General features: G+C 40.0%; 1 protein-coding gene across 1 annotated transcript in view; it reads left to right on the forward strand.

The window, feature by feature from the left end:
- Window positions 1–13,842, forward strand: part of EXOC4 (exocyst complex component 4) — a 607,587-nt gene that overhangs the window by 258,351 nt on the left and 335,394 nt on the right. The window contains exon 10 of the mRNA XM_084643015.1: window positions 13,508–13,604. Coding sequence (XP_084499141.1) covers window positions 13,508–13,604 — 97 coding nt within the window. The remainder of the gene's footprint in view (window positions 1–13,507; window positions 13,605–13,842) is intronic.

A 13,842-nucleotide genomic window follows, 5' to 3' on the forward strand; every position in this document is an offset into this window, starting at 1 on the left:
AGAAATTAAAAGGATATGAATAAAAATATTCAAAAACTCTTTACTCCTCTTTATCAGGTATCTGCTCTCTCAGGCAGACCAGCTTCCATTCTGCCTGAGAGAAGCTGTCTACCAGTAACTTCCAGCATCTCTGTTTTAGCCCATGTATTGGTTGTCTGTGATGCAGGAAACTGTTCAGAGCTCCAGTTTTTCCTGATAACTGTGTTGCAGCAAGCCTTTGCATTACTGAGCTGCTCTTCCCAAATAACGGAACTCCTTTGCCATGATTTGATCTGACTGATTTCCCCAGTCTGTAATTAGCCTGAGCAGAGTATAGATTTAAGCAAGATATTATAAATGAATTCTCTATCAGATAAGGGTTCTCGTATTTTGGGGGGGATAGAAGAGATGTGTCTTCTGATTTTTTTGATGAACGGGTTTTTCAAGGCAGCTTTTCATAGAATCATAGAATATCAGGGTTGGAAGGGACCCCAGAAGGTCATCTAGTCCAACCCCCTGCTCAAAGCAGGACCAATTCCCAGTTAAATAATCCCAGCCAGGGCTTTGTCAAGCCTGACCTTAAAAACCTCTAAGGAAGGAGATTCTACCACCTCCCTAGGTAACGCATTCCAGTGTTTCACTACCCTCTTAGTGAAAAAGTTTTTCCTAATATCCAATCTAAACCTCCCCCACTGCAACTTGAGACCATTACTCCTTGTTCTGTCATCTGCTACCATTGAGAACAGTCTAGAGCCATCCTCTTTGGAACCCCCTTTCAGGTAGTTGAAAGCAGCTATCAAATCCCCCCTCATTCTTCTCTTCTGCAGGCTAAACAATCCCAGCTCCCTCAGCCTCTCCTCATAACTCATGTGTTCCAGTCCCCTAATCATTTTTGTTGCCCTTCGCTGGACTCTCTCCAGTTTATCCACATCCTTCTTGAAGTGTGGGGCCCAAAACTGGACACAGTACTCCAGATGAGGCCTCACCAATGTCGAATAGTAAATACTTGTTAATTAAATATTTGTAAATACTTGAAACCAAAAGGTTAGGACCACAATAGATGGGGGTACCCTGAACTGAATACGCCTTTGCTGTTTGCAGATGGGCTTAAATCCACCCTTAGAAAGAAAGAGATGGATTCTCCAGCCCTCATTTAGAGATGGCACACAGCTCTTCAGAACGTAGAGCTAGCTAATAGTGCAAGCTTCTCAATATTATTACACAAATGAGCCTTCACATTTAGAAAGTTTACCTCCTAGGGGTATAAGGATAGCTTAGTTGTATGCCCATTCACTTCTTTAGCTCTCTCTATACCTTTTGATTTGTTTGCACTTGGCACCAAGTGTAATCATGGCCTTTGTGATGTAGACATCAGAACTGAGCTAAGGACATCCAAGTCTGTTCACATTAGCGACTGGCCACGACCAGCTTTAGATGTGCGTGATCAGATTCACACCAGTGATGTAGATGAATGAGGCCAGGTCTACACTACAATTTACACTGGCATAACTACATCGCTTGGGGTGTGTGAAAAATCCTCACCCCCTGAGCAATGTAGTTCTACCAACCTCTAACCCCTGATGTAGACAGCGCTATGTCGATGGGAGTGCTTCTTCTGCCAACATAGCTACCGTCTCTCACAGAGGTGGATTAACTAAGCTGATGGGAGAAGCTCTCCCCCGTCATCTTAGAGTGTTTTCCTTAAAGCACTGCAGCGGTGCAGCTGCAGCTTTTTAAATGTAGACCTCCTTGAGATTTATCACATCACTAGTCAGGGCATTGGGGAGAACAGTAGTCTTGGGTGTTGTGGAGTAAATCTTCATAACTTGTGTTCTGTGTTTGTACAGCACCTAGCACAATGGTTGGATCTTTTAGGCATGGCTGGGCATCTTAGGTATTGCTGCAATACACTTAATAATAATAATAGATTTCAGAGTAGCAGCCGTGTTAGTCTGTATTCGCAAAAAGAAAAGGAGGACTTGTGGCACCTTAGAGACTAACAAATTTATTTGAGCATAAGTATAAGTATATAAATCTCCCCACTGTATTTTCCACTGAATGCATCCGATGAAGTGAGCTGTAGCTCACGAAAGCTTATGCTCAAATAAATTTGTTAGTCTCTAAGATGCCATAAGTCCTCCTTTTCTTTTTGCAAATAATAATAATGTATATCCTTTTCCTTACTTTGTTTTGAGAATTAAAAGCACCTGTCATTAGCGCTCATAAAAGTGTGAATAAAAGTTGTTCTAAAACATAGGATGAATGCTGTTCAGAGGCTCGGTTATTGGGGGTGGAGGCTGACGAGTCAGCAAGAAACCTGGGTTTAATTTTTACAGTGAAATTCAAAACTTCATTTCCCCATTTTATTGCAAGTAGATGTTTTTTATTACAATTTGACAATTATTGCTTCTGTCTACCTTTTTGATTTTTCTGACATTGAGTTCTGTGCTTTTCAGCCTTGAAATATCTGTGTAAGAGTAGAAAGAAAAAATCCTAACAGTATTCTGGAAGATGTAGGTAATAACTGTTCTATTCTTCACGTAGGAGAAATCTCGTGTTTCATTGCATCTATAACATACAGAAACATATGGAAAGGTCTCTTCGTTTTTTTCCCTGGAATTTGCTAAATTAGGTCCAGCATGATTCTGACACACTGACTTTTATTAAATTGGTTTTTATTAAAGTCTGCAGGTTGTTCTTGTGCTACCAGTGGCTTTGATTAAGCACTGTGGTAGGGTCATATGCTGGAATAACAGCATTTCCAAATCCCTGGCTGTGTTTGAAAGAATTGTGATTAAAGTTCTGGCTGTTTTCCCACAGTTGCTAATGTCTGCTGAGGGTTGAATTACCATGCTTGTTATTGGTGCTTGATTTCTGTTATAGCCCCTTGCGCTTTCTTGCCAATATCAGTGGCAGTCTCTGGAGGGAAGCAGTTTTGCATTGAAATGGGAAAACTAAAAACTGTAACAAAATTAACAGAGGGGTCTAGAGTTTCTGATGTGACTAGAGAGCCAGAGTGTTGGATGTTTTCTAATGTCTAATTCATCTTTGATTGAATTTCAGACAAGACAAAGCAAGGAGGATGAGGAGGTGGGGAAACCCATCTAAAAAAGATTATGGATGAACAGGTTGAGAAATGCTGTCTGACAGGTCATATTCTGAGCAATCTCATAATTTCTGCTAGAGCCAGGAATTGTTTTTGTGCATTTTGTTCGCTGGCATGGACAATCCATTTAGGGCTCCCCGTGGGAAAATCCATGTTATTAGCACAGATCTTTTTGCATATTGCTGGAAAATGAATTAATTCAAACTAGTTTCTGTACATATAAGAAGAAATGGCACACTTTTATGGTTGCAAATTTATAGAGACATCACAACGCAGACTCGCCATGTAGGATGATTTTTTTTAGCACTGCCTGACATATAGATCATGCTCCTGAGTAGTAATATTTTCATAACTTGTCAAAGAGCTGACATGTTTATCTCATTAGAAATGATTCATTCATGAAAACCTGGGAAGCAAATATACCACAGTCCCCTGGATGGTATCTTAGGCACCAGAAATCCAGTTGTATAAGGTTCCTGAATCTTCTGCTTTCTTTGTTTTATATGAAGAAGGAAGGTGCTCACATACATACATACACATGAATATACAGAGTGTATGTGTGTAACTTGTATTTCTATAGTACCTTCCCGCATATGACCTCAAAGCACTTTACAAACATTGATCGATCGATTGATTGATCCTCACAACAGCCCCATAAGAGAGGCAAGTAAAATAACCCCATTTTACAGATGGTCAAAGTGAGGCAGAGAATAATTGAGCCGTTTTCTCACAGTCACACAGCAAGTCTGTGTAATCAAAGATTAATCAAAGCCTTGTTGACTCATGCTTGTGCTCCAACCACTACACATGCTTCCTTCATTTAAAAATTCTGTAAGAATTAAGTTAAGTTATGGTAGATGAAATATGGACCTGCTTTGGTCCTGCTTTGAACAGGGGGTTGGACTAGATGACCTCGCAAGGTCTCTTCCAACCCTGATCTTCTCTGATTCTGTGACCTTCTTTTAGAGAAGATATGTGAACAATTTCCAAGAATATAAAATAACAGATAACTATATGGCTAGAAATATCTTTGTCCTTTTTTCTCTCTCTCTCTTTCTCTCCAGTTATTTTTCAGACATTCACTTTGAATGTGAAACATGTCAGGAATATAAAATTTCTAGATAGGAGCTGTTTGCCACTTAGAGAGATAAGATAGTGAAAGGATGCTGTGAAAGGAAAAAAATCTTAAACTGAAGGCAGTGTGGCATGTGGGTAAGTAATCACACTTCATTAGCACTGGCACGTTCTCTGGTTTCAGATAAGGATTTGTACTGCACCCATGCCTTGGAATGGATTATGTCTGTAGACATTAATTTTAGGGAGACCAACAAAAATAGTAAATATGTGAGCTGACAAATACATTAATCAAAGTTCCTGTTTCTGAATCCTGAACTTAAAAAACAAAAACAAAAAAAAAACCCCATGAATTTTAAACTTATTATGGAGCTGAAAGGAGACTTTACATATGCGTCTGACACTCTGATCAAATGATAAAGTGGAGTCAAACTGAACCTCAACCTTTTGTACAGCCTGTGAAAATGAAGGCACATTGCAGTTTTTCAAGGCAGATGGAGTGTGAGAAACTAATAAATCAGGTTTTGAAACATTAAAGAGCAACTTATTTGAATGCATATGGTGCTGGATCTCAGACAAGGCAGTACTGGGGAGTCTAAATAGGTTTGGGCATGGAGACATGAGCAGAACAATATGTCTGGGCATCAACTGCATGACCATATCTGAATCCATTACTTGCAATAATGTCCAGAAATTTAGTAATGGAGGATAACATTTTGTCAAAATATGCGTAGGAACCCCACGGAGTTGCAGGCAAGCAATCAGAATAAGATGTATTCAAACAAGATATCAGCTCTCATTCTGCTAAATTTGGCTCATACATATTGTTTATAGAGCAGAAAGTTGCAAGGCTTAAGTAATAACCTTCCCTCCCTCCCCACTCCCCCCCGCCAGTATGATAACACTTTGTTCTTTTACAGTGCTTTTCTTCCATAGATCTGAAATAGCTTTACAAAGGAAGGTAAGAATCATCATTCCCATTCTACAGATTGGCAAAGTAAACAGCAGAGACTTGAACTAACTTGCTGAAGTCATGCAGCAGGCTGGTGGCAGACCTGGGACTAGAATCTGGATGTATAGCTGAACAACATTAATATATTAAACGTGGGTTGCCTGAGCTGCATTGACTGCCTGTTGTACTCTGGATTGATTTTAAGGTATTGGTGTGACTCTGAACCTTAAATGGCTGGGACCGAAGTACAGAAGATGCCCTGCTGCTGTAGTTGTGGTCAGTGAAGTTGCTTGAGCTGGGGCTTCCTTGGAATAATAGAAAAGCCACAGCTGGTAGGGCACTGTCTCTTTGATTTCCTTGCCTTTGAAATCATTCCCCCTCCCCAGCTTTGGGTCTGAAACAGACCAAGTTTGTTGAACTTCAGGGCAAGCTGCAAGGTTCATCCTTGCTCCCTTGCTTTTAGGGAGAGGGGAGATTGGTGAGGTTGGGTAGGGGTGGAAGTTTCTTTTGGGAGATGGAATTTTGTGTAAATTTTGCTGCATTGGGGCGTTATGTTTTGAAGGAGGCCTGTTTGCTTATTTATATATTTTCAAGGATTATCAAGGATGCCTGGAGCTCTCTCGTAGCAGGAGTTATATATGCTGAAATAAGTAAATAAATGCAGAAGGAAATATACACGTGTGACCCATACACAATCAGTCCAGTGTTAAGATATACCTGGCGAGATAACTTCCATAGGGAGTGCTTAAAATGTAGGGTAATAAGAACAATGGTAAAGTATGAGACAGTGTTCCCTGTTAGTAGGCATATAACCAAGAGGTTATTAAGCTGATAGCAGGAACTTGTTTCTGATATCACTTATACCAGTAATAATCAGTGCTAACTCAGTCACTGGATTTGAAGTGGTTTAAAACCATTGTCAGGTACTCAGAATCAGGCCATAGGTCTGCAAGCAAAAACTAGCTAGTGTGCTCAAAAATAATGATATCCTAAGGCAGGCAATATATCAGAGAGAGATGGATGCAGTAATTCATGCAAATAAAGCTGGAGAGATGGGGGGACAGTGTCAGGAGAGAAGTCGGGAAGCAATTGGAACATTGAATTGTGGGATTAACAAATCAAAATGAGTATTTTGGCATGAAAGTATTTACTATTTTTAACACTCATAAATAGTTAATTAAAGGAGCCTCTAAACTTTACTTTGAAAGTATTGAAATAAACAAGTGGACAAAGCACTAGGAATTGTATTGCAGGAAATAGTCAGCTAGGTGATCAAAGGAAACAGTGTGAATGAACATTCTAGTCAAAGGGGTCTTGTCCATCCTTGATTTTTCACAGTGCTGGGAAACATTTCTTGCCTTTAGCAGAGAAAAAAGGGTAAGATTTTCTAAAGAGCCAAGGTGATTTAGGAGAAAAAATGCTCGTAAGTCACACAGACTTTGAAAATCTAGAGCTTTGTTATAGAGTATGTTGAAAGATCCTAGAATGAAAATGTACTTTATATGGGGGCATTTGAGGGAGGTTCAAGAACTGGTTTATTTCTAGTTATATTAGGACTAGTATTAATTTTAATATTTATTGTATTTTAAAGTAGTGCTTAGAGACTCCAGCCAGTATCAGGGCCATGTTTTGTTAGCTGGTGTACAAATGCATGGTAAGAGACAAGTCCCTGCCTTAGATTCACAAATTCTAAGGCCAGAAGGGACCACAGTGATCATCTAGCCTGACCTCCTGTGTAGCACAGTCCGTAGAATTTCCCCAAAATAATTCCTTGTGCATATCTTTTAGAAAGACAAGCAGTCTTGATTAAAAAATGGTCAGTGATGGAGAATCCACCAAGACCTTTGGTAAATTGTTCCAATGGTTAATTACTCTCACCATTAAAAATTTACATCTTATTTCCACTCTGAATTTGTCTAGCTTCATCTTCCAGCCATTGAATCATGTTATACCTTCCTGTGTTAGAGTTTGAAGAGTTTACTATCTAAATAGACAACACAGACAAAGGGTGGGAGGAGTCAGGGTTACAGAGAGGGGAAGGCATGTCCGAGTTTACACAGCATATAATTAGTGGAGCTGGGAATAGAAACCAGATCTCCTGAATCTAAGACTAATGGATTTATCCCCTGGACCATGCTGCCTAGGGAAGGAATAAATATAAATGATAAAGCAACATGAATTTGAAGAACAGCAAATCCAGTACAACACAAAGGATAATTTTTGGTGGATGTCCAGTTTCTGCTGATTGGAAGAGAAAAAAAAACACACTTTCTTGCCTGTCATTACTTAAGCCTTGTAATGCTAATCTTCCCTGCAAAGGAAGACCTGCAGAGAATCACTAAAAATACTGGTACTGATAAGAGAACTAGCAGCTCCCAGAATTAGGAACGTCTAGTTTTAGTTTTGCCACCAACATTTCAGCTTTGATAGCTTGAATTCAAATGTAGAGCATTACACCACTGAAATAAGATCAAGGGTTTCAACCTGCTCTTGTCTTATGTGTTCAGATCTCATATCTACCATACAACCGGCAATCCATGCTCAGGAGATGACTGGTATTAGAATAGCTGCAGTGTTACAGGTCAGCAATTAGGAGTGTCAGTAGGCTGTAACTGGGAAACTTTGCCTCCTGACAATGATTGTTTTGCTCTTACCAGGGCTATTCATGATTAGTTTTTGTGGCTATTAAAGCCTGGAATAGGGAGAAATAATGTTAATATTAAGTGACAATCAGGTGTTGCAATTTTCTCATCATGATACAGACAATAGCAATTGTTTTCTAAAGGTACAAAGTATAGAAATATTTTTTCTTAACTGTTAAGGGAAGACGGTCTTGTGGTTAAGGAACATGACTTAGACTCTAGATCTGTGTTCTGTTCCCACTTCTCATTCCTTTGTGACCTGGGAGAAATGAGTAATCTCTCTCTGCCTCAGTGTTCTCATACACAAAGTGCAGATGACAATAGTTGTGGGATTGTTGTGAAACTTAATTAATTTGCAAAACATTTGAGTTTATTGGATGAAGGGTGCTATAGAAGAGCTAAGCATAAGCATTATCATAATGTTTATTAATATAATATGTGTTGCTCATGTACTGTACATTAAGTGGGTGCATACACTTGTAAGTCTTTGAGGGGAGTGGCAATCCATCTTGATGAGCTGGAGAGCTGCTTCTTAAAGAACTGAGTTGCAGAGAGCCCTGAAATCATGGTACAGTGTCACAATGTTGCCTTGAGATTATGGGTCTTCACAGCATGAGCTCCTCGTGTACTGATGTAACCTGATTATGAGAATATTTCCAGGCCATGTCAGGAATTTGGTATATGATTTAGTGGCTCTTGGCTACTCCTTTTGTTTAATAAAATGTCTCCTCTGCCTTTCTTCCTCTCTCCTCTTGTCTGCTGAATGGGTGAGGAAGAAGTTTTCTGTCTGTACCACTCTGGCTAGTAAAAGAGGTCCCTGGGTTACTGTGGCACATAGAGACTTTCCCAGTGATCAGCCAGATAAATGCTCTTGAGACCCAAGCAGCATGGGATCGGGGGGTTGGAAGTGGACATGCCTGATGGGAGCTGCTACTTACAAAGAGAAGTGCAGAAAGGAAGAATCAGAGCACTCTGAGATTTTGCTCTCTTAGTCATCTGCTCTTGCCTTGTGTTTGCTCATTGTGTAGCATGACATTTCAGGCTCCACTACGGAACCATGTGGTACATTAGTAACAGACCCATCTCTGACTCCCACCCATAAAGATATTCACTTCACTGATGGCACAGCATGAGGATATCATTAACTTTGAAAAAATTTCACTTCACCTCAAGTTTTTTTCCCTTGTAGCTTATTACTCAGCAGATTAAATCAGCAAGCTGGTGCTCATGAGAAAAAATGAGTGCAACAGTTGCATTTCTTGTAACAGCTGCAACACGTTTAAGGCATTCCTGGTTGCTGTAAAATGTGGCTATTGCAGTTGCCTGTCAAACTATTTTCAAGTTTGAAAAAAGCAACCAAAGATCATGCTAACATGTTGGGGGGCGGGGCGGGCGGGGAGTGGGTGTTTTGTCTCTCTCTATTGTCTACCTCCTAAACTTGGTATCAGTCAGAGATTCCACTGGGAGGCCACTGGTTTCTTTGGGTATGTGTGCAAACCCGCCCACGCCCCCGCTCCCCGCAGCAAGTCTCAGAGCCCAAGTCTACCAACTCGGCTTGTGGGGCTTGTGCCATGGCACTAAAAATAACAGGGTAGATGTTCCCGATCGGGCTGGAGCTTCAGCTCTGAGACCCAGGGTGGGGATGGGTATCAGAGCCCAGGCTCCAGCCCAAGCAAGAACACCTGCTCTATTATTTTTAGTGCTGTGGTGCATGCCTGAATCTGTGGACTCGGGCTCTGCGACTCGCTGCCTGGGTTTATTTTTCTGTGTAGACATACCCTTTGTAGGATGGATGACTGGATACCTTCTGCTGGTGTGGAGCAGCCAGGAGCATGGGACACTGTGTTGGCACGGCGTTGCGTATAGTGTATTACAAAACAAAGACCGTCCCTGCTCTGAAGAGCTTAGTCTAAAGGCCTTGTCTAAAGGGATTTCAGCCATCATTGGCCAGGCACTGCACATCTGCACCATTTGTATAGGCAGACAAAAAGTCTGCATTAAGAGTACCCATTTTGTATGCAGGCAAAAAAGCCGAAAGCCACAGTATGCACCCATGTAGCTTATTCCTGCTTGGAATTGGGAATAAACTCTTCTGTGCAAATCACGGTTTTTCACAGTGTAGTTGTATCTATACTGATAGCTGGCCTCCAGCTAAGTTCAGACAGAGTAGAGGTGGGAGGTCACAGCACAAGGAGAGGCCAAGGGAATGAGGACAGTTGTAGATTATATTGTAATAGAAAGGTTTGTTGCAACAGTGTGCCTGTTTTTGTATATTTAAGACATCATTGTATCTTTCCGGTAAAATATTTTAATATAAATAAAATTACTTTTCTTTGTAGTTCCCACCTACGCACAGAGCATCTATTATTATTAATTGAAAGTATAGGAGCAGAGAAGATTAAAAAGCATATCCTTCTGCCTGAGTTCTGGTTGCATAATGTGCTCAAGCAGATAAGACAGATTGTTTTATTCCTTGCTATGAAGTTCGTCCCAGTCAATAATATTGATTAGTGTAGGGTGACTTGACGTAACAAGAATAACACCCTTTTCTTAATTTGAGCCTGTATTTCCTAATTCATGCCTCAATAGTTCATGCTTGGATGAGTTCTTCAATAAGTCAGTTAGTGACAGACGCCACTGGAAAATGCAGAGTCAGACGTTAATGGGAGAGATGAATAATTGGCACTTTTTTTCTCCTTTCTACATTTAAATTCTGTCATATTTGTGAGGGTTTTTTTAAGTTAGCTTGAGCATAAACATTTCAATTTCATGTTTTGAGAATTGTCCTTTCTTTAATTGGAAATAGAATATATTTATGAACTGTGTATCCTTAGCTAGTTGTGTGTGTTCATTGAATCCTCTTGTTAGCACAAAAATTTTCATGTGTCTTAATGTGCCCTAACTCTTATGTTAATACTTATATACACATCTGGGGAGCTGAGTTTACTTGTCAAAGTATTCTAAGTAACTCTAAATACCCCTGGTTTATGTGGTTAATTCACTCCTCCATTTACTCAGCCACCCATTTTAATGATCTCATAAAAAAACATGCAATACAGCATACAGAAATATCTTTGACAAAGATTTTCATCATAGAAATACTGTGTAGTGGAACCTAGAGGTCAAGACTTGAAGTCCTGAAGTCTGCTCTGGGTTCTGCCCTTGACTCAGAATCACTTAACTTCTGTGTATCTCAGCCCTGGTCTAAATTACAAACTTTTAGTTGGTATAACTATTGGAAAATCCATACCCCTGAGTGACGCAGTTATAGCAACCTAACTCTTGGTGTAGACAGTGCTATGTTGATGGGAGAGCTTCTCCTGTCGACATAGCTACTGCCTCTCGGGGAAGTGGAGTACCTGTTCTGACGGGAGAAGCTCTCCAGCTGGCATAGGTGGTGTCTTCACGAAGCACTGCAGCAGGTCAGCTGCAGCGCTGGAAGTGTAGACAAGCCCTCTGTTTCCTTATGTATTTAATTGGACTTTTAACGTTTACCTACCCAATAAGGGTATTGTGGGGATCTCTTTGAATCAATATCAGGACTGCAAATTGTTCTATATCAGTGTTTCTTGACAACCAATCCGTGGACCAGCGCCAGTCCCTGAGATCTCCCTCATGCAGTTTAGGAAGGTGACAAGCCGATCTCTGGTATCAAAAAGGTTGAGAAACACTGTTCTGTATAACAGTACTGAACTGGAGGGACCATTGCTAGGGTGGAAAGGGAGTTGGCATCTCTCACCTGATTAGTCCCTTATCTCTGTACTAAGATTGTTAACACAGTGACCAAATAGATCAAGCTGTGGTAGAGCTTTTGCGTGACTTGAATACTAGGCAAAGGACTGAGGCATGTAAACTTCACTCTGAAAAGAAGATGGGAGTCATTTATTCATTGGTTCTCACCTTTCCCCCCTCATTTCAACATTCAGTCTTCCTTCCATCTCATGGGAGATAGCTATGAAGGTCAAAGAGCACTGTAGTATTGTAGATGAGAAAGAGGCTATCAAAATAATGTGACTAGGCTCTTTATTATTTATTTGTAATTAATGGATGATTCATGTGTATTATGTGCCATTACAAGAATACCACCAAAATATCCTTACAAATATAACCCAACTGACTTAGATTGCTTAGGGCTAGATTCAGCCCAGGTTCTTAGAGCCTAACCCTTAGAAGTAAAAAAGGGGAAAAGGCTCTATTATCAACCACAAAATGACCAGTGCTGAGTGACGGTGAAAATGGCCAAGATGATAGGGTAATATAATATATTGAATGATCAAAGATTCCACAGTCAGAAATTTTTGTCATTCACGTTTGAGGCAAAATAGACTCCAGCTTGCTCTCCCATCGTTTTGTTTAGGGTCAACAGGAGTACAGTCTTGTTGCTGTCAAGAGATATGACACACAGAATGAATGGCTCTGTCAAGTAAGAAAATGCCAGTTTACCATTATTTTCTTTCTATATCTGTGCTTAAAGCCAATTGATAGTGGGATTTATCTGTGGCAGTAACTTTGGTACAGATGTAATGACACAAGACTGGTGTTTCATTTCTGATTTTAAGATCTTTAGTCCAGATTTCAGCTCTGTAAATCACACTAAGTATGTGTATACTGTACCTTCCAAGAGATGGCCTTGGATTGATTAACTGATGCAAGTGAATGTGCCAGATCAGATCTGTTTATTTCTGCTATATCTGCAAAACACTGATTTTGCATGTACTGTACCTGGAATTTCGGCAGAGAAGTCACAAGAGTCAAACAATGTGGGAAACTGTTTGACTCTTAAAAGACTTTATAAGAGATCTAAAAAAATCAATGGAGCTACACAAACAAAACAAAATAAAAAGGAACAATAGTTATGCTATCATAAGCTACACAATATAAAAACCAAGCTAGCTCCTAGGGAAACAAACAGCAGCAGGGTGGAAGGTCCCTACCTGCAATAATATTTTGCACTTTTATAGAGCCTTTCATGCTAGGATCAAAAGCACTTTCCAGACATTATAGTTAAGTTTCCAAATATCTCTTAAAGGTAGGTGGTGTTATCCCTGTTGACCAGAGCCTGGTTGTTAGCTCAAGCAATAGAGACACTCATTCTTTTGAGAAAGGATGGTTCAGTGGTTGGGGCACTAACCTGGGACTTGGGAGACCCGGGTTCTATTTGCTGTTTTTCCACAGACTTCCTGTGTGACCTTGGGCTAGTGACTTTAACTCAGTTCCTCATCAGTAAATGAGAGTAATAGTTTTAGGAGTGTTGTGAGGATAGAATCCATTTATAATATCTGAGCATTTCAGATACTATGATAACGGGGGCCATATAAGTATCTAAGAAAGATAGGTGGGTAAAGTGAGGCACAGGGCAGTTGATGGTTTGTTCAAGGACACACAGCAATTCAGATGCAACAATGGGAATTGAAACTGGGTCTAACTGATGCTTAATTCTGTGCTCAGTCCTCTAGGCCAACTCTCAACCCATACTGTTGCTAACAACCAGGAAGAAATACTGTCTCTTATGTTTACTAATGGTGATGTGATCCATGTCTTCATTTCGTCTTTCGGTCAGAAGTAACACATTAGAAGCCCAGTTTATCCTAATAGAACAGAAGAATTGAAATATGTTCATTTAATTACAGACCTTTCATGATGCATGCTGAGGGAGGGGCGGAGCCTGAAATCATTTTAAGATGCTAATGAATTTTAGAAAGGGTACATTCAGATCTTGTAAGAAAACTCTTCTTGTGTGTTTTTGTTTTCAAGGAGGTCCTGATGATAATTTAATCGAAGGTGGTGGATCAAAGTTTGTCTGCAAACCAGGCGCAAGAAATATTACTGTCATCTTCCATCCATTACTCAGGTAAGATTTTATATATATATATATATATATATAAATACAAATAAATGGAGCAAGTTAAAATAATGTGCTTTCCTCAATTGTGTTTGTCTTGTGGGTTGTTTTGTTTTGCAGAGAGGAGTGGTGTTTCTGTTTCTGAGATGAAATACCATAGCAGTGATGATGTATTGATGCTCTTGCAGTAAAGTTATTCTCCTAGATAAGTTCATGGAGGATAGGTCCATCAATGGCTATTAGCCAA

The sequence above is a fragment of the Lepidochelys olivacea genome (genome assembly GCF_965140295.1).
Source record: "Lepidochelys olivacea isolate rLepOli2 genome assembly, chromosome: 1".
NCBI lineage: Eukaryota > Metazoa > Chordata > Testudines > Cheloniidae > Lepidochelys > Lepidochelys olivacea.